Genomic DNA, 21,838 nt, shown 5'->3' on the forward strand with positions numbered 1-21,838 from the left:
AATAGGGCAGAGGACCATGTGGCGGATCTGGAAGAAATTTTCACAGTAGTCAGAGATCACAGACTCATGTTGAACCCAGCCAAGTGCACTTTTGGGGTCACAACAGGGAAATTCTTGGGGTATAAAGTCACACCAGCAGGGATTGAGGTCAACGCCGACAAGGTCAAAGCTATTTTGGAAATGACACCGCCTAGAGGAATCAAGGAGGTGCAGACTCTGAACGGGCATATCACTGCCCTAAGCAGGTTTATATCGAGATCGGCAGAACGGAGCATGCCGTTTTTCAAAGTACTGAGGAAGGGAACAAAGTTTTTGTGGACAGAAGAATGCCGCGCGGCATTTGAGGATCTTAAAGTATACCTAGCGAAACTCCCAACCCTGACCAAGCCGGTTCTGGGAGAAACGTTGTATTTATACATAGCTATGGGGGAGGAGTCAATCAGCTCTGTGCTAATCAGAGAGGAAGGAAGTCATCAGAGACCTATTTATTTTGTCAGCAGAATTATTCAGGGCCCTGAGCTCAACTACACAGAGATCGAGAAGGCGGCTCTGGCGGTCATGATCACGGCAAGAAAGCTGAGGCCTTATTTCCTTTCACATCGAGTGGTGGTACGCACGTCTTTACCTTTTAAACAAGTTTTGGGGCGCGCGGATTTGTCGGGAAGAATGGTCAAATGGGCTGTGGAACTAGGGGAATATGATGTAGAGTACGAGCCACGAACGGCGATCAAGGCGCAGGCATTGGCAGACTTCATACAAGAAACAACTCGTCATCCCATACCAGAGTTCTGGGTGGCTTATGTGGATGGGTCAGTGACAAAAGAGGGGTGCGGAATTGGGGTTTATATTACTTCGCCAGGTTATGGAACATACCAGTTCGCCATCAAATTCACCTGTCGGTTATCTAACAATGAGGCGGAGTATGAGGCCGTGGTCAGAGGGGCTCATATCCTATCAGAGCTTAAAGCTGAGTGCGTTATTATAAAGACAGACTCCCAGCTGGTTGCACAACAGTTTTCGGGAGGTTACAGTGTCAAGGATCAGAGGATGAAGGCGTACCATACCAAAATTAGCGAAATGAAAGAAAAATTCATGGAGTTCAAGCTCGAACAGATTTCTCGGGAAGAAAACACGAAGGCCGACCTACTGGCGCGCATGGCTAGCGCAGTTGAGCAAACTTGGAACGACGAGATCATTCTACTTTGTGACACCAGAGAGATGGAAACTTCGCAGGTATTCTCGGTAGAGATCAGAGATGATTGGCGGGCTCCGATTATACACTTTCTGAAGACAGGGGAACGACTAAGCAGAGAGTCCAACCAGAGGGCTCGCTATGAAAATTACTGCCTAATCAATGATCAACTCTTCAAAAGATCTTTTACTCAACCTCTGCTAAAATGTTTATCGCCAGAGGAAGCTAACTTTGCTCTGAAAGAGATTCATGCAGGTTGCTGCGGCGGGCATACCGGATTTCGAGACCTTGTACGCAAGATAATTCGGGCAGGTTTTTATTGGCCTCACATCAACCAGGAAGCCAGAGAGTTTGTCCGCAAGTGTGAAGCTTGCCAGCGGCATGCCGGGAAAATCAACATACCAGGGGAGCCCATGGGTGTAATGTACGCTGCTTGTCCGTTTGATAAATGGGGCATTGATATAGTCGGGAAGCTACCTACAGCACCTGGAGGGAAATGCTTTCTCATTGTGGCAGTGGACTATTTTTCCAAATGGGTCGAAGCTGAGGCCGTGAACAAGATCGATGAAGTTACAGTGGAACGTTTTATCTGGAGGAATATCTGTTGCAGATTCGGAGTGCCACGCATTATCGTGTCTGATAACGGGACTCAGTTCACGGGGCAAAGGATCGCGGATTTCTGCGACCGAATGGATATCACACAGCGTTTTGTCTCGGTGGCTCATCCACAGGCAAATGGACAAGTAGAATTGGCTAATAGGACCATATGTGAGGGAATCAAGAAGAGGCTAACTCAGAGCAGAGGGAAGTGGGTAGAAGAGCTGGACACCGTCCTCTGGGCTCATCGAACCAGTCCAAAAACGGCGACAGGGGAGGCACCATTCACGCTGGTGTATGGATCCAATGCGGTGATACCAGCAGAGGCACGACTAGAATCATACCGGATTACCACGTATGACACTGAGCACAATGAGGAGCTCCGCCGAGCAGAGCTGGACTTGGTGGAAGCACAGAGGGAGGAAGCCCGTATCAGAGCGGCCAGGTACAAAGGCATCATCAAGGCGGGATATGACAAACGGGTCAGAGTGAGGAAATTGTCGAAGGGAGATTTGGTTCTCAAGCGAGCTGATGCATTAAAGGCGGTGGGTAAGTTCGAAGTCAATTGGGAAGGGCCATACATCGTCACAGAGGTTTTGGGAGGCGGTGCGTACATATTGTCGGATTCAGACGGCAGAGCTCTACCCAGACCATGGAATATAAACACACTCAAAAAGTTCTATGTATAACTGCTTCTTAGCAGGAGTAATCACTTGTAGACCGGATACTCTTTTTCCCCACAGGGGTTTTAACGAGGTCCGGGGCCATAATATCAATAAAACAGATATGTGGTTCTAGGGAATTCCCTGGTGTTGTGTTTGTTTATTTCAATTTTTGTTTTCTTACATTACATATGCTACCTAACATGTTCGTGCAGAGCACTGCACATGTCACCAGAGGGGGGAGTAGGGTGTATACCCATAATCCTCAATTTTTAAATTCAAAATGCAAACTGCTTCTTAGCAGGACAAGGGAGAAATAAATACAAAAACTGCTTCTTAGCAGGCCAAAGGGAAAACAAGCATCAGGGATGGACGTCTCTCTTTCCACGATCCAACACTACGAGTTCTTCTTCGTGGCTGGGACACGCTCACCTTTCAGATCTACTCCAACTCTACCCTGTGTATGCAGAATACCAAGAAAAACAACAAGTCAAAATGCCAAAAAGAAAGAATACGGAGGAGGAACAAACCAAAGGCCAGATCTGAGGAACCAACGCTCAGATCCGGAAACCCAACGCCCAGATCTGGGAAATCAACGTCTAGATCTGAGGAGCCTGGTTACAAAACACTCAAGCAAGGGAACTCCACTCGTTACAACCACAAAGTTAGAGATCTACACCAGAAGCACAGGGGAAAAGGCGGAAGCCCTCAGGGATGTGAGTGTTTAGAGGGGAAATTCCCTTACTTGAGTGCCTTACAACTGATCTAGGGAGGCGAAACATCAGCAGATCCAGGGTTTAAAGGATCGGAAGAGGATATATATAGAGGCGATACCGGGCTTAAGAAATGGGCTAAGGGGTAATGGGCCCGCATGAGCTTATGGGCCGGAGAAGGGAGTAAGAAATAATTGGGCCAACATGTTCATAACAGAGTATTGCACATGTCACCAGAGGGGGGAGTAGGGTGTATACCCGTAGGTCCCAATTTTTAAATTCAAAAATTGCTTCTCAGCAAGACTTGGGCAAACCAGAGGAATTATGCTTCATCAGAGCAGAGGGGTCACGCTCAACCAGAACAGAGGGGTTCCCGACAATCGTAAGCCGCGAAAGTTGGTTGCGCCACCCGGGCCCTCCATGCTCCGCGCAGAGATAGCACTTAATCATAAGCCGCGAAAGTTGGTTGCACCCCCCGGGTTTTCCATGCTCCGCGCAGAGGTTGCTTTAACCGTAAGCCACGAAAGTTGGTCGCACCCCCCGAGTTTTCCATGCTCCGTGCAGGGTGTTCCTGTCAATCGTAAGCCGCGAAAGTTGGTTGTGCCGCCCGGGCCCTCCATGCTCCGCGCAGAGATAGCACTTAATCATAAGCCGCGAAAGTTGGTTGCACCCTCCGGGTTTTCCATGCTCCGCGCAGAGGTTGCTTTAACCGTAAGCCACGAAAGTTGGTGGCACCCCCCGGGTCCTCCATGCTCCGTGCAGGGTGTTCTTTCAATCGTAAGCCGCGAAAGTTGGTCGTGCCAACCGGGCCTTCCATGCTCCGCGCAGAGGTGGCACATAATCGTAAGCCGCGAAAGTTGGTTACACCCCCCGGGTCTTCCATGCTCCGCGCAGAGGTTGTCCTTAACCGTAAGTCACGAGAGGTGGTGTGCACCCCCCGGGTCTGCCAAGCCTCGTGCAGGGTGATCACTTAACCATAAGCCACGGAAAAAGGTGTGCACCCCTCGGGTTTACCAAGCTCCGTGCAGGGTGATCCTTTAACCGTAAGCCACGAAAGTTGGTCGCACCCCCCGGGTCTTCCATGCTCCGTGCAGGGGGTTACTATTCAATCGTAAGCCGCGAAAGTTGGTCGTGCCAACCGGGCCTTCCATGCTCCGCGCAGAGGTGGCACATAATCGTAAGCCGCGAAAGTTGGTTACACCCCCCGGGTCTTCCATGCTCCGCGCAGAGGTTGTCCTTAACCGTAAGTCACGAGAGGTGGTGTGCACCCCCCGGGTCTGCCAAGCCTCGTGCAGGGTGATCACTTAACCATAAGCCACGGAAAAAGGTGTGCACCCCTCGGGTTTACCAAGCTCCGTGCAGGGTGATCCTTTAACCGTAAGCCACGAAAGTTGGTCGCACCCCCCGGGTCTTCCATGCTCCGTGCAGGGGGTTACTATTCAATCGTAAGCCGCAAAAGTTGGTCGCGCCATCCGGGCCTTCCATGCTCCGCGCAGAGGTGGCACATAATCATAAGCCGCGAAAGTTGGTTACACCCCCCGGGTCCTCCATGCTCCGCGCAGAGGTTGTCCTTAACCGTAAGTCACGAGAGATGGTGTGCACCCCCCGGGTCTACCAAGCCTCGTGCAGGGTGTTCATTTAATCGTAAGCCGTGAAAGTTGGTCGTGCCACCCGGGCCTTCCATGCTCCACGCAGAGGGTTACTATTTAATCGTAAGCCGTGAAAGTTGGTCGTGCCACCCGGGCCTTCCATGCTCCACGCAGAGGGTTACTATTTAATCGTAAGCCGTGAAAGTTGGTCGCACCACCCGGGCCTTCCATGCTCCACGCAGAGGGTTACTATTTAATCGTAAGCCGCGAAAGTTGGTTGCACCCTCCGGGTCTTCCATGCTCCGCGCAGAGTGCTCAAGCATGGATGGGAAGCAGCATGGATGGGAAGCACGAAATCGCCAGCAAAGAAATCAACCAAATCCTCGTCAGAGGAGGCGGTGAAATCCTTCCTAGAGGAGTCATCTCAATCCTCGCCAGAGGAGTCGTCACGATCCTCGCCAGAGGAGTCGTCTCAATCCGCAGAAGAGGAGTCATCACAAGAAATTAAAGCAATTCCAAGGGAGGGGATTAGAGAAGCATCAACAACAATCATAATAAACCAATTCAAATCAACAGGGGAAAGACGGAAATATAAACCCCACCTCAACAGGCAGCGAAAACAACACAAATAACAGAGATAAAAGAAGCAAGGAGGTGAACGAAATTTCATTAAAGCACGCTCAAGAAGCAAAGCTGTACATCAAAAACCGGCGGTAAGTGTTTAATTGGTACAAATTAAAGAGTTACAAAATTCTCTTTTGGTAAAGTCAGGAGAGAAAGGGGAAACATCAAGAGGGAGGAACAGGGGCAGCTTGGGCAACAGCAGAGGAGACGGGAGCAGAGGCAGAGGGAGCCCGGGAAGGAACACCACTTGCAGAAGCATGACCCGAAATAGTTTTCTCTGAGAACACGGGCAACAGGCCAGTCTCCTTCGCTTGGGGAAGACGAACTCCCAAATCCAACAACGGTGCAGCCTCCTGCACATACAGATCCTCATTCTGGTACAGATTGAACAGCTGTTCCACCGCGGCAGAGGAAGAGGCAGAGTCGGTGAAGGCAGAAGCCGCTAAGTCAGAGGGCAGGGGAGGCTCCAGGCCGAACTGAGAAAATGTTCGAGAACTCTCGCCAGAGGGATCCCGCAGCCGGTTCACAAAGCGCGCCAGGGTAGCAGAGAACGCAGGCGTATATATGGGAGCAGAAGGTAGCAAGTCAGATCCAATCCCAAGAGAAAAATAGGGAATGGCTTTCTCTAGCACCGGGTACCACCACTCTGGCTTCTCTGGAGAATGCGCAGGGATCCCCATCCGCTTATTTATCTCCTCATCCTGGAGATTATCCATCAGGGCTTTGAAATTCAAAGTGGCAAGTTGCTCCGGGGTGGCCCCCGCCATCTCCAATGCCTTGGAAGCTGTTTGCTCTATCACATAAGCGAAGAGGGGTCCAAAATCCGCCAAATACTCGGGAGTCTTTTTGAAAGCATCCAGAGTACCTTCCAGCATCAACCCCAGGAAATGTTGACCCCGTGGAGACAAGAAATATTCCAGGCGTTGATCTCGAGCCCCCAGAACGAACGCGCGGTTCTGAGCTTCCACAAGTATCCTCTTCCAACCCCGCCTGGCTTCCCTGTAGTCTCTTTCATAACCAGCTTTGAACTTGACTAAGCTTTCGTGGCTCTCCTTTGTGGCTCTCAACAACTCGGAGGCCAAGGATGCTCTCTCCACCTCCACCTGAGCTAATTTATCTTTCAGATCAGCGATCTCCGCTTCAGCTTTACTCAGACGCTCTACTACCCCGGCGACATCATCATCACGCTTGGCGATGTCCGCCTGTTCCTTCTCCCGTTCTTTCTCAGCCATTTCGTAGTCATGGATGCATTTAACAGCCCCCCACATCCCTGACTCCATCTGCAAGAAGATAAAATGGGTTCCAACAAAACCATAAAAAGGTTAGTAATTTAAAAAATTCTTAATAAAGAGCATAACACGCAGGATACCTGAAGAGCCAACCGGCAGAGCTGAGTAGCTAAAGCCGGTCGGGTCAGCTTCCCCATCTTCTCTTGGTCCTTTGAATGGACACGAGCTATCAAGGCGTCAATCAATTCCTGCCCCGATAAGCTCGAAATCGGTCCAGGAACAAGATCCTCTGGTTCGTCAGCCGAGGGCATTGCAGCTTTGCCCTTACCCTTTCCACCGACAGAGGGGAGAACCTTGGAACCACCAGCTGACTTCTTCGCTGGCCCTTTGCCCTTGTCCCCAGCAGGAGTGAGAATCTTCACACCACCAGCAGACCTCCTCGCTGGCTCTGAGGACTTGCCAGTCTTTTTCAGGCTTTCCTGTCTTTCCTTCTCACCCATAGAGATCAGGGAACCTCTCTTCCGCTTCTTCGTAAGATCAGCAAGGGTGGTATCTGGAGCCGAATCAGGCGAAGGAACCTCATCGGTAATATCCACGACTTGGATATCTTCTTCGCGGGAGCCAGCGGCATCACCAGCACTGGAGTGCCCACTTCTGTGAACAAGAGCCCCCACATCAACTTCCTCCGCATCAAAGGAGTGCGAGGCTTCCACATTTCCCTCTGGGATTTCAACTACAGGGGGAATGGGGATCAGTTGGGAACCAGCAGGCTGCTCTGAGGGACTTGTTCTGGAAGCAGAACCGCTTGGGCCATGTGCTCCGCTGCCAGCAAGAGAAGGGGTGTCAGGCAAATTGTCCCCACATTTCGATCTCCAAGACATATCTGCAAACCAAAAGTTCACATCATTAAAAGCAGGGTAACAAAAGCTAATGTGTTTTCTAATGTATATTTTTTACCTATTGATCTCGCTGGATACAGGGGAAACAGACCATTATATGCCAGAGAGGAATTGTTCTCGGCCAGGTACTTACAGTCTAAAGTTTGGGCTTTATTCATAGCATTAAGGTGAGTTATAATACTCTGGTCACGGGTAGAAGGGACTTCGGGAGAGGCTGGCTTATAAGTAGTGCGACTTGTATGCCATTCCAGCTCCGAAGCACCATAATCGCGCCAGTTGCCGAAAGGGGTGCGCACATAACAATAGTATTCCAGGAAGCCCTTATCGAAAGAATTCAGAGAGGAAAGGAAGGTGACAGGATATTTCGGGTGGGCAGCAAAGCTATACAAGGGATTGCCCTGCATACGAAGGGTCTGGGTCTGACAGAACAATTTGGCGGTGTCCCCAACACCGTGAGCCCGACACAAAACATGAAAGGCATATAATCTCCGAATAGCAGAAGGAGCGACTTGAAAAAAGGGGATGTGAAAATAGTTACAAACATCAACCAGCAGAGTAGGAGGAGGGAGTCTCAAACCAGCATCTATTTGAGCTTTCCAAACAACTATCACCTTGGGATGACGAAGGCTTTCAGGAGGCGTTGAATCCTTACAAAAGGTCTCGAATTTTAAACCATCAGGACGCCTACATTTGCTTTTCAATTTTTCCACCTCCGCGACACTAAGGCGGGATGGAGGAATACGTTTGGGGGGTAGGCGGGGCTTTTTCCCTTTTTTCTTAGGTGGAGAAGGAGGGGGTGTAGTTTGAGATTCATCAGAAACAGAAGGGGAGGGAAGATTTTCAAGATCTTGCTGCGACGGGGAGGAAGATGAAGGGTCTTGGGCAGAAGGAGAGGGCGAACGAGAGGGTTGAGGGGCGGAGGTGCAGGCCATGATGGGAGATGTTAATCCTAGGGTTTCTAGCACGCTCAATCAGAGCACCAACAGTTATACCACTACACTACGATTAAACACAAAATGGCAGTGAAGAGGATACGCGAGTTACCTAGACCGGAGAAAGATGGACGGTAAAACCTGGAGCGGAAAGGTCGCGGGAGAATGCCGGAACAGTGAGGAAATCGCCGGAAAATGCAGAAAATTCGCTCGGAAAACTTGGAGAAGAAGAATAGGGAAAAAAGGGGAGTTCGAATCGGCTAAGTAAGATTGTACGCGGGTAACCACCAGCACGCGGGATGAACGGCACGTGGCATACGGAAGAAATCAACGGATGAGAATTTTTACGGAAAGGCGAAAGGACGCGAAGGTTAAAAAGTAACCTCGGGGTACGGGGAAAATACTGTAGACTGGGCAGACATTTAATGCGGATGACGTCATCCACGCGGGCGAATCCTCTGACTAGTTGCATCTCTCCAGAGTGAACTAGCCAGACCAGGGGGTGGGAGTAACAAAAACGACAGAGAACAATTTACAGGGCTTCTTTTTATTCTCTCATAATGTCAAAATGCTTATGTCTTTATGATTTACAGGGGCCAAGGAAAATAACAAAGCTTTGATGCTGATAACACACCACTGGTTGAACACGAAGAATACCCGGTTCAACCAGACTAGAGGGGGGAGTGGTTGGTGAGGAGCAATATATGCAGAGTAGGGAGAGAGTACAAATCAGAGGAACCACTCTCATCAGAGGAGCCGTATGGGTCAGAAGAACCATTTATACCAGAAGGATTTCATCCATCAGAGGAATGACTCTAGCCAGAGGAGTCATCCGCACCAGAGAAGTCATGCTTGACAGAGGAGCCCTCTCCTCCAGAGAAATCATCCGCGCCGGAAAAGTCACCATCGTCAGGGAGGTCATCGTCATCAGAAAAGTCAACTCCATCAGAGAAGCCACTACCGCCAGAGGAGACGCCCTTGCCAGAGAAGACGTGTTTACCAGAGGAGTCCCTCATGCCAGAGATGTCAATATCACCAGAGAAGACGCCTTCGCCAGAGAAGACATTTCCATCAGAGGAGCCAATAAACGCGCGGGAAGGTCTCCCGCGTATTATCGAAATTACCAACGTACCCTTCCACCACGCAGGACGCATGCACTGAAGATGTTTTTACTATTTTACCCCTCCGCTTGTAAATCTATAAATAGGGTCCGAGCTCGTGTATTATTTCTTACGCTATCTCATATTTTCGAATACTGCAGTTGTTTTCTCTCTTGAGCAAGGTTCCCGATCAACTCTTTTTACTCTTTCCAGCCTTCTCGACTAGGTAGAATTTTACGTTTCCTTTCATAGATTTAGGTGTTGGTTCCGTAAACACCAATATATATATATATAGGGAGAGGTTCAAGAAAGAACTATAAATAAAAGAAGACCGGAGAACCATTTTCAGCCATTCGATCATTAAGATCTACGGTGGATGCATGATCTTGTTGGATGAATGCAGATCCTGGGTTCGAATCCTGAAGGGAGCATTTTTTTTTAATTTTTTTAGTGCATTAATTTTAACAGCGAATGCATTAATTTTTACAGTGGATGCATTAAATTTGATGGTTCTCCCGTTCTCACAAATAATGTAGTTCTCTCTAGAACCACACCCTATATATATATATATATATATATATATTTACTAATTTATCAATTTTTTGACCCATTTTGGCCCGACCCGCCCGGCGGTCCGTATAGGGCTAGGATGGGCTTCATTTTTCGAGGCCCGCTGAAATTTTGGGCCTGCCCGACCCGGTCCAAAAAATTACCTAGGCTCGTTGGGTCGTAAAATTTGACAGCCCTATCGATAATATGGAACCCGGGTAGTCGATCATCCAACAAAAGTATGACGACGTGAAAAAAGGATCCATATGTAGCTCCTCATATGCTTCACTGCTAGATGATTCACTGGTAGATGCTTTACTGCTTCTACCCGAAACCATCCAAGGCAGGGTATATTTCAATTCCCTTTTCGTGGCAGCTGAAGACAACAATTTTTCAAACAAAACAACTAATGAGAGATCTACATAGGTTACATAGCTTTTGGAGGCACACAAATTCCATGAAACAATTTTTATACTCTCTCTGTCCCACGAAGCATGACACAGTTTTTTTTTTGGTTTGTCCCACGAAGCTTGACCTGTTTCTAAAAAGGGAAAAGGTGCAGATTGGCCCCCGAAGTAGTAGCCCCTATAGCGTATAACCCCTCTTACTCACTGTGTGTGCAACTAAACCCCTGAACTCCGAGAAAAGGGTGCTGTAAACACAAATTTTTGTATTTCAATTTGATAAAATACAAAATGCGTTACAAGGATAATTTGATAGAATTTGATAGAGTTTATGCGGGTTGTAATCTCTAGTTAATCCTCTGATTCTTCTCTTCCATTTGATTCTTGAACAAACTCGAAGGTTCTTGAAATACTTGTTTTGATTACGCCAATCCAAAAGACTTAAGTCATGATTTTGGATTGAACGTTGAACTTGATTTGATTTGGAGAAGAACGTCCTTAGAATTTTTGTAAGAACGCCTTGAACCTTTCGAACTTGATTTGATTTGATTTGAAGAACGTCCTTAGAATTTGTAAGAACGCCTTGAAGCTTTGGTACTTGGTTGATTTGATTTGAGGAAGATCGTTCTTGGAATTTGTAAGAACGCCTTGATCACTTGAAGATTTGAAGGTTTGATCACTTGAAGATACTTGAAGAATACTTGAAGATTTGAATGCTCAAATACTTGAAGATTCGAAGAAGACTTGAACGCTTGAAGATTTCGAAGGATACTTGAAGATTTGAATGCTCAAATACTTGAAGATTCGAAGAAGACTTGAACGCTAGATAGAATTCTTCAAGATACTTGAATACTTGGAAGAATACTTGAACTCTCCAATTCTTCGCCTCTTTCAACTTGCGATACTAGAGAGAATTCTTTATGCTCTTCGATCTTCCGCTCCTTCGAGTTCTGATAATGAGCACCCCAACACCTCTATTTATAGATTTTAGAGATGGGCTTCGTGGGCTTTATGGGCTTTGGGCCTTCATGCATGGGCCTTAGGGCCTTAAGTGGCCAATAAGCCCATTAATTCATTATATTAAATATTAATCATATATATCTATTTAATTTAGGAATAAAATCCCATTTAATAAAATAGAAAATATAATTGAATATTTAATTCATGAATTTACACGTGGCACGATTTAATTCGACGACAATTTAATTGTCTACAAATTGCCCCATCGAGACTTGTTTATGGACGAAATGTCTTTGGTAATAGACGAGTCTCGAAATATATCTTGATAGTTTAAACTCTTATCGTGGAGTTCTTGATTTTGAATTTTGTAAATAGTTTATACTCGTATTTAGGAGTTCTTCATTTTCTTTGAATTTATAAATAGTTTATACTCGTATTTAGGAGTTCTTCATTTGATTTTGAAATTTTAAATAGTTTATACTCGTATTTAGGAGTTCTTCAATTTGAATTTGTAATTTTAAATAGTTTATACTCGTATTTAGGAGTTCTTCAATTTGAATTTGTAAATAGTTTATACTCGTATTTAGGAGTTTTTCAATTTGAATTTGTAAATAGTTTATACTCGTATTTAGGAGTTCTTGAATTTCTTTGAATTTTGTAAATAGTTTATACTCGTATTTAGGAGTTCTTGAATTTCTTTGGATTTATAAATAGTTTATACTCGTATTTAGGAGTTCTTGAATTTCTTTGGATTTATAAATAGTTTATACTCGTATTTAGGAGTGCTTCATTTTGGATTTTGAATTTGCTCTTTTTTTTTTTTTTTTTTTAACTTTGCTTTAGCATCCATAATTATTAACCTATTTGTGGTCAATCATTTGGGGCTATTTTCTATATGTTGAAGCGAATGAAAATATTAGCTGCAACTCCAACCCAAGTCATTTGCTTAACCAAAGGCATCAAAGGTTTAATTTGAAGATATCAACCACAAGCCCAATTCTCGCTTAACTGCTCGACCAAATCAACTTAATTGTTTGGCCCATGCGATTTTGCTATCTCTTTTAAAACCACAACAAAATATTCCCAATTAACTTTGTCTAACTGTTGGCTTTATCTACAGCTGTATCAGCAGGACTTGCATTATCTTTACTTTATCTACAGCTGTACCTCGCTGTAAGGCATTACTCTTTGAGCAAGAGGAATACTTGTAGTTTATTTAATGCTCTGGGTATTTGGCAGTGAGTAGCAGCAGTCGAAAATCAATCTCTGTTTCTTGGTGATTTTAGGCTCCTCGGCATCTCCAGATGGCTGTGACCACTGCTGCAGTGCTGCTTCTCTTCGGCGAGCAACGGAGCCGCCTGTTCTCTCCTTTTATCCGTCCCCGTTTCTATCTACACCTCTTATCATGCGCCGGCAGTCCTCTAACGTGCACCGCGCGTCGCCGATCGTCTTGAATACGCTGAAGAGCTCCTCCGCCGTGATCCTCCCGTCGCGGTCGGAGTCAAAGAAATCGAACGTGTGCCTCAGCTCCGAGCTGTCGGTCGACGGCGCGAAAGCCGATCCGATCGCGTGGAACTCCTCCAGCGTGATGCAGCCGTCTCCGTCGCGGTCGACTTCGCTGAGCATCTGCCGCAGCTCCTCCTTGCTCGGAGGTTCGGCGCCGAGCCGGCTCAGGAGCGACTCGAGCTCCTCCTTGGTGATCTTCCCGTCGCCATCGCGGTCGATCATCTCGAACGCCTGCTTCAGCTCGAAGTAGACGGCGGCGGGTATCTCTGTCCACTCCTCCGTCGACATGCCGGCGGAGGTCGAGGGGAGGACGCTTCACGACCTTCCACTAAGATTGGTCATCCGAGCTTCCAGTAGAGGCACAACTCCACAGAAAACTCGATTGCAATGTGTCTAATTATGTTATGAAAGAGGGGTGTCATAATTTAACCATAAAATGTGCTCTCACGATATGATCTACAGCTTCCAAACCAACAGTGGCACGTTGTTCAACTTGGGCCAACCAAACTCAACTCAACTGATACCTTTCATCTTGGGTTGCTATATACAGTGAAAGAGTAGTGACAGAAGCAGCTGTGAATTCACCCCAAAAGCGAAGGGAGAGGAGAGAGAGGGGAGAAAAGGAGGAGGATTGGGCCGATTTTGTGAGAAGAAAATGGGGATTTCCTTGGGAGAAGTATGGGGATTGGTTTTGGGAGAGTGCACACAATATTGAGAGAAGAGGTGTTTGGTTTTAGTGAGAGAAAGAAGAGCCCATTTCAATTAAATCAAATAAATCGGGTCCAATTTTGGAAACAAAGTATGGGCCCAAATTTTAATTGATTTTTTTTTTTTTTTTATGCAAGTAGATTTTCAATATGATTTTTTTTTTTTTTTTTTTTTTTTTTACAGCTGGCAGCAGTGAAAGCTTGGTGATGGTGATCTTGGAGGGTTATGTTCAAGATTGGCGCAGTCTTATCAACCAACTTCATGGCGGATTTTGCCCCAAACGAGATGCTTTGAGTATTTGCAAAGTTTGGAATCTATTGTTATTTTTCTTCCAGTCTTGACATCTCCATCAGCTCGACTAAAGACCATCCTCAGAGAGTTCATCCAAAAATCTGACAGCAGCCTATCTAAGACTTTATTTGAGTGATGTTTACTTTGCACTTCAGGTGGCTCAATTGGCTTTTAATCAGATTTCGGGTGCGCTCGGATCTGGGCCATTGTGAGTCCAACCTTTGAAGATTGCTGGTTACATTTTCTCTTTGCGCGCATTCGAGCAGGCTAGATGACTCAATGGTGTTCTATTATGTTTGGCGAACATGTGTTTCAACTCCACGAGCGCATTCAACTTTAGCTTGGAGAGAAGTGAATTTGTCGATGCATAGCCGACCTCAATGCCAGATGACTCAATTCTTTGACAGGTCTTGGGTGCGCTCAGGCCTGGGATTGTTTGAATCTGGTTTGAGTGAGGTTGTTGTTATGTTTGGCATCTCACGAAGTTGGGAGAATTCTGCACAACGGCTCGAGAAGATTGAGTATTTTCTTCTTGATGCTTAAGCCAATGAGAATGAAGCCATCGTCCGAATTGCTTTGATCAAGGAAGTGCTTGCTATGATAGAGAGGTGGAAGACAGAGATGATGTTGTCCTTCAAGCAAGATAGTGCCTCCTTTCATATTGTCCGAGGTGCAATCCCAGAATTCAAAAGAGAGTTTGACAAACATAAAGTTGCACATGTTGATGAGGAAATGCTGCGGAATTTTGAAGACTTCAGAGTCACTTTTGATCTCTGCTCAGAGAACTTTGGAGGATCAAGACCCATTTGCTTAGTATTGGTGCAAACCGCAGTTTCTATCATTTCTCTCTTGATGATTCTTATTTGGTTTGTGATGGATATTTTGACATCTTCTCCAAATGCTTGTGCTTCTTTTGATGGCTTGATTTTCTTCCCAATTTGAGACATATTCGGCTTCACATAATCAACTTAAATCATAACTTTGATGATATAAATTGAAAAGAGTCAAACACAACTTATGACTGAACTTAGAAATTATCTAAGCTGCCTACGTACCCTTTTGAAAGGGATCAAGTCAAAACGTAGTTCATATGATCAACGGGTGTTTGAGACTGGGTGCCGTGCACAGTTTATACTCATGCGGGCCAGGAGTAACATGCAGTTTAGGCTCGTGCGTCAAGGAGCTGTCTTCATACACTCCATTTTGTTGCTTTTCTTCATCTGACTCATTTTTTTTTTTTTTTTTGGCTTTTCTGCTTTTCTATTTTTTTTTGGCTTTTTATGCTTTCCATTTTTTTTTGGCTTTTCTATTTTTTTTTTTTATTAAACTATATACATATGTACATGCTTCAACTTCTACCACCCTTCAAGGATAGTAGTACTTCAAGAACTTTCCGTTGAGAGTGATAACAATTGGCCTCCTTGCAGCGAGGGCCATGTCTCCAATTTGAAAAGAGGGCGCTCGCACTGCTTTGTTGAAGGATCTTGAAGGAAGAGCTTGATAGTATTCCAATTTTTGCTGGACTTCTAGTCTCTCTTCATCCAGAGTTTCCAGTTCTTTGGGGCTCAAGTGCGAATTCTCTTCTCCAACGACCATTTTCTCGCAGGAGGTGATATGGTTTGCTGTGACATCGTCTTCATCTTTTCGGCGAGGATCTTTGCAATCAAAACACATCATTATGCTTTCATTTCTCTGGCGTATGAAGGCTATATTCTCTGCAACGCTTGTTGTGATAACGCCACTTCTAACGAGACTTGCAATTTCACGACGCACTTGACTTTGAGTAGTATGAGGAAGAGGAACTGGATTACTAGCACTATTAGTAGTGTAGTAAGAGGAAGCCACACTTTCTCTATCTTCTTGATCTATGGCATCTCGTGTGAAGATGGTGGTCTTCATTTGAGCTTTCATTTCTTTCCCACATGACATAAGCAAAGTGGTGTATCTTTTCATTCGAGGAGGGATCAAACTTCTCCATTTCTCTGTTATGTGCAGTTCATCACTCCCTTTTGTCTTGCTTCGTTTCCATGATTTGCCTTTGCCAAGTCTTTTAAAGACAGATACTTGTTGAGCTTCTCTTCTACCCATCCTATTGAAAATAGAAACCCTTTGGGTTCTCCGATTGCTTGAAGATTCCAGGATTTGCTTGGTGCTAGCATAGTTAGCAGTGGCTCTCTTGATGGCAATTCGAATGGGGCTTTGCACTGTATATCCCAAACTTGCTTTGGAGTTTTGGCTTGCGTTATCAGTCTTTTCCAAATGAGACCTTGACATAGAGCTTTCTTGAGGATTGTATCCAGCATTCACGAGGAGTTTATATGCCTTCGGACCAAAGTGCTTTGAGAGTTCTTTGTCTGAGAGATCTTCATGCTCTGTGATGCTACTTTGCTTTGGTCGGACAAACCCTTCAAATGGTTGGTGAATTGGCTTCTTGGCATCAATCTTCGTTAAAGGCATGGTGAATCCTTCCATCTTCAGAAAAGATTCTTCTTTCTTTTTCTCCTGGCAAGATCTCAACTCGTCATGTGATGTATCATCTTTCACCATTGAGACTTTGGTTCTTTCCAAATAGAACTTAGCATCAGCAAAATGTGATTCTGCTTCCGTAAACGGCTTTTGATCACCAACCACTTTTCTTATGGCACCATTTTGATAGTACTTGAAGCATTGGTGCAATGTAGAAGGAACAACACCATTTTCATGAAGCCATGGTCGACCCAGAAGCATATTATAGGACGTCTTGGCATCGATAACATGAAGCAACGCTGTCGAATCCATGTCCTGCATCAGCAATCGCAACCTTATAGTTCCAAGAGCTCTTTGCCCTTCATGATTGAAACCTTGGATCATCAATCGACTGTTTGACAGCTCATCTACTTGGATTCCCAATTGCTTCAAAGTCCTTAGTGGCAAAATATTGACCGCCGAGCCTCCATCGATGAGAATTCGATTGACCTTTTGCTCCTGTGTATAACAACTCACGAACAATGGCCTGTTATGAGGTTCAGATCCAAGCTGCAAGTCTTCATTGGAGAATGTGATTGCCAATGCATCATCGTCTTCATCCATATTTAGCTCAGGTTCTTCATCTACTTGATTGAATGTATCATACAGAGCTCCAATACCTTCTATTATGTCATTCAAGTCGGTGGAGACCATATTTACAGCAGTAGCGTCTTCTTCAAGAGATATTTTCCCTTCTCGAGCTAACCGCATGACCCTGTCTTTGAAGATGAAGCAATCATGTATGGGGTGCCCAACCAGACGATGGTATTTGCAGTAACTTGGATCATTTGTCCTCCCTGCTTCATTTGGTCGCTTCATTTCTGGCAACTCGATAAGCTTTTCTTTGAGCAGGTCATCAAAAATTCCTGAAACATCAGAGTCTAAGAAAGGGTATTGCTTTTGTTGCATTTCTTTCAAGGTAGATCTTCTTTGCCCCATGTCTCGGGAAGAGTTCTGATTGTCTCGTGGAGTGTTCTGGTTGTCTTCTTGTCTAGCTTCCTTTTTTAGAAATTTCACGGAAGTTGCTTTCACTGCCATGGATTCCTTCTTTGGTGCTTTGTCATATGGTTTTCCTTCTTTCTTGAATTCTGGCTTGAATTTGCTAGACTCCTGGATTGGTGGTCCTTCGATCCCGCTTGCCATCATGCTCAACTCCATATCATGAGCTCTAGTGGCTAGTTCCTCGAATGTTCTTGGCTGGATTCCTCGCAAGATGTATTGCAAGCCCCAATGCATCCCTTGAATACACATTTCGATGGCAGATGATTCAGACAATCGGTCCTTGCAGTTGAGACAAAGGTTTCTCCATCGGTTGATGTAATCAATGACTGGCTCTTCTTTGAATTGACGCGAACTTGTGAGCTCCACCATGCTGACAGTTCTTCTAGTGCTATAGAAGCGGTTGAGGAACTCATGCTCCAGTTGTTCCCAACTATCAATTGAGTTTGATTCTAAATCGGTGTACCAATCAAAGGCATTACCTTTCAATGAGCGAACAAACTGTTTGACCAAATGATCTCCATAAGTACCAGCGTTGTTGCATGTTTCAATGAAATGAGCCACATGTTGTCTCGGATTTCCTTGGCCATCAAATTGTTGGAATTTGGGGGGCTGATAACCAAGAGGCATCCTCATACTGTCAATTCGCCGAGTATATGGCTTGGAGTAAGTTAACGATGACTTGGAGCTTCCATCGGAGTTATTCTTCATTGTTGCTTCGATGAACTCTTTGAGTTGGTCAATGGGAATGAGGCCACCAGACGAGAAGAGAATGTCTTTTCCTGAAGGCCTTTTTCCATCACTCTTTGATTTGTCTTTGGAGATTTCTTCATCGTTATTCTCTCCATCTTCTTCGCTTTCTTCGCCTTCCCTATCGTTGTTGGCGTGGCTTGAATCTCCTTTTTCTCCTTTGAGCTTTGCAATCTGGGCATCTTGCTCTTGGATGTGCTTGGTTAGAGATTCAACCATCTTTGTCAAGTTCAAGAGTTGTTCCTCCATGGTGGAAGTGTTTGTCATCATGACACTTGCATGGAGTTGATAATTTTCAGTGGGAAATGTGAAGCTTCTCTCAAAGTTGTCATCTTCTTCATGGATAGATGGAAGATGAAAGATCGGCTTGGACACTCCTTGCAATGATTTCGATTTGCTTCGCGTGATCATACCAACGTTTGCCGAAGAAGCTTTGGATGAAGCTGGAGCAGCTGCATTTGATTGAGTAGACATAGTTCAAGATTTTTGGTGAAGAGTAGAGATGAGAGGTAGAGATGTCCCACCGGGCGTGCCAAAATTTGTAAACACAAATTTTTGTATTTCAATTTGATAAAATACAAAATGCGTTACAAGGATAATTTGATAGAATTTGATAGAGTTTATGCGGGTTGTAATCTCTAGTTAATCCTCTGATTCTTCTCTTCCATTTGATTCTTGAACAAACTCGAAGGTTCTTGAAATACTTGTTTTGATTACGCCAATCCAAAAGACTTAAGTCATGATTTTGGATTGAACGTTGAACTTGATTTGATTTGGAGAAGAACGTCCTTAGAATTTTTGTAAGAACGCCTTGAACCTTTCGAACTTGATTTGATTTGATTTGAAGAACGTCCTTAGAATTTGTAAGAACGCCTTGAAGCTTTGGTACTTGGTTGATTTGATTTGAGGAAGATCGTTCTTGGAATTTGTAAGAACGCCTTGATCACTTGAAGATTTGAAGGTTTGATCACTTGAAGATACTTGAAGATTTGAATGCTCAAATACTTGAAGATTCGAAGAAGACTTGAACGCTTGAAGATTTCGAAGGATACTTGAAGATTTGAATGCTCAAATACTTGAAGATTCGAAGAAGACTTGAACGCTAGATAGAATTCTTCAAGATACTTGAATACTTGGAAGAATACTTGAACTCTCCAATTCTTCGCCTCTTTCAACTTGCGATACTAGAGAGAATTCTTTATGCTCTTCGATCTTCCGCTCCTTCGAGTTCTGATAATGAGCACCCCAACACCTCTATTTATAGATTTTAGAGATGGGCTTCGTGGGCTTTATGGGCTTTGGGCCTTCATGCATGGGCCTTAGGGCCTTAAGTGGCCAATAAGCCCATTAATTCATTATATTAAATATTAATCATATATATCTATTTAATTTAGGAATAAAATCCCATTTAATAAAATAGAAAATATAATTGAATATTTAATTCATGAATTTACACGTGGCACGATTTAATTCGACGACAATTTAATTGTCTACAGGTGCAAATTCCCCCCTCTGACTAACGGCTGTTAACGACGTTAGGTCAGAGGGGGGAATTTGCACAATTTTCTCGGAGTTCAGGGGTTTAGTTGCACACACAGTGACTAAGGGGGGTTTTACGCTACAGGGGCTACTACTTCAAGAGCTAATCTGCACATTTTCCTTTTTTTTTTTAAATTATCTCTCATCTCTCTTTTCTCTCAAAAAGTCACGCACAAAAAAACAGGGAGCCCTCCTCCCCCAAAATCTGATCGCCACCGCCGCTGATTTAAGCTCCGGCAAGGCTGGCCGAGGGCGCTGCCCCTTTCCCTCTCTCCTGGGCCCTAAACCCCAGAGCTCTCTCGGCTGCACACGCTCAACGTCAAGGGCGAGCCCTAATTCCCCCCTTCCGTCCGAAATCGCCGCCGCGATATCCGACAAACCGGCCGCCTACTGCCAATGACACCCACCACATGCTCTCTATCTCAATCTGTGACAGTTCGCGAAGCCTAGCTTTTCTCGATGAGGAGTCGCCTCTTTCTCTCAAATACAGCGAAATCGCCGCCACCGCTGCTAAATGGCCGGCAAGCAGCCAATCCATGGCTCCAGTGCAGCCACACCCAGCCGGAGAGCCGTCTCCTGCTCGATTCTCCTCTGAAGAGGACGAAGGATTGAACCTTAGCATCGGCCTGCCTCCACCGCTCGAATTTCGAACGAAGAGCGCCGCGCACGCTCTCCATCACCACTGGCTACTCTCTAGCAAACTTGCGGTCGTCCTCTGTGCTTTGCTTCAATAAAAGACAGCGCGAAGGTCGCCCCCAAATCACGCCGCAGAAGCAAGCTTGCCGCCTCGAAGCTTCACGAGTTTGTGATGTTTGGCAAGGCGTCGGCGCCATCGCCAAATTTGACGCCTCTCACAATGTAACGATCATAACCTCCTCATTTTCGCTATTTCTATATAATGTCGATTTGATGGATTAATCGTTTGTGTTGCTGATAAAAGATGATCCTACAACTTGGTGATTCAACCACCGTTAGCGGCGGTGTAGTGGCCGAGAGAGAAAGAGGGCTGAGTGAGAGAGATGAGAGTTAATTAAAAAAGGGAAAAGGTGCAGATTAGCCCTTGAAGTAGTAGCCCCTATAGCGTAAAACCCCCTTTAGTCACTGTGTGTGCAACTAAACCCCTGAACTCCGAGAAAAGGGTGCAAAATCCCCCCTCTGACCTAACGTCGTTAACAACCGTTAGTCAGAGGGGGGAATTTGCACCCTTTTCTCGGAGTTCAGGGGTTTAGTTGCACACACAGTGAGTAAGAGGGGTTATACGCTATAGGGGCTACTACTTCGGGGGCCAATTTGCACCTTTTCCCTTCTAAAAATGGCAAAAAAATTACCCTTTATTCACATTTTTACTTTTTCACCTACCACACTTAACACACAAAATATTAATTTCTTAATTTTCGTACCGAAAAGAACTTTGTCATGCTTCATGGGACGGAGGGAGTACCCTAGGGCACACAAATAAGAAGATAGTATGAAATAAACAAGCGGATCATTGTTTTTAGGGAAAAGTATCAAATAAGCCCCTATCGTGGTAGCCCTTTTCACGTCTGCCCCCCTATAGTCGAAGGGGTATCAACTAAACCCCTGAACTAATTAAAATCGAATAGTTTCCCCCCTCTGACCTAACGCCGTTAAGTGTCCATTAACGTTTGGGTTTAATTGCACCCTCTACTTCAGGGGTGGATCTGCACCTTTTTTTTGTTTTTTTGTTTTTTTTTTTATAATTTCAGCAACCCACCTCCGACATCAACTTAACCGCCCCCGTACTCATCGTCTCCAACTTACACTTTGTCAGCTCGCACGCGCTCAATCTCTTGATCGTCGACTGCTTACCGCCGACATGCAGCAGCATCACCAACTCCAGATGTGGACCTGGATCGAATCCTGCTTGGTCCAAATCCATATCCGTATTTTTTTACTTATGTCAGGATCCGGTCCAAATCCATTAGGTCCAAAAAAATGAGATTCATGTCCAGATCCATTAGATTCACAGGTTCTCGAGTCCTGAACCGAAAAAGAGAAAAAAGAATGGATTCGGGTCAGGACTCGAGAACTTGTGAATCTAATGGATCTGGACATGAATCTCATTTTTT

At 45.2% G+C, this 21,838-nt stretch overlaps 1 protein-coding gene across 1 annotated transcript; it reads right to left on the bottom strand.

Moving 5' to 3' along the window:
• Positions 1-12,806: 12,806 nt before the first annotated feature.
• On the bottom strand, positions 12,807-13,265 carry LOC130988316 (probable calcium-binding protein CML36). The gene has a single exon (XM_057912130.1). It carries the CDS (start codon positions 13,242-13,244, stop codon positions 12,822-12,824), a length of 423 nt encoding a protein of 140 aa, XP_057768113.1. The 5' UTR covers positions 13,245-13,265; the 3' UTR covers positions 12,807-12,821.
• Positions 13,266-21,838: the final 8,573 nt, after the last annotated feature.

Source organism: Salvia miltiorrhiza, chromosome 6 (genome assembly GCF_028751815.1).
Source record: "Salvia miltiorrhiza cultivar Shanhuang (shh) chromosome 6, IMPLAD_Smil_shh, whole genome shotgun sequence".
NCBI lineage: Eukaryota > Viridiplantae > Streptophyta > Magnoliopsida > Lamiales > Lamiaceae > Salvia > Salvia miltiorrhiza.

Bases quoted from the DNA above. Each gene is read 5' to 3' on its own strand.
- LOC130988316 (XM_057912130.1), bottom strand. From the start codon at position 13,244: ATGTCGACGGAGGAGTGGACAGAGATACCCGCCGCCGTCTACTTCGAG.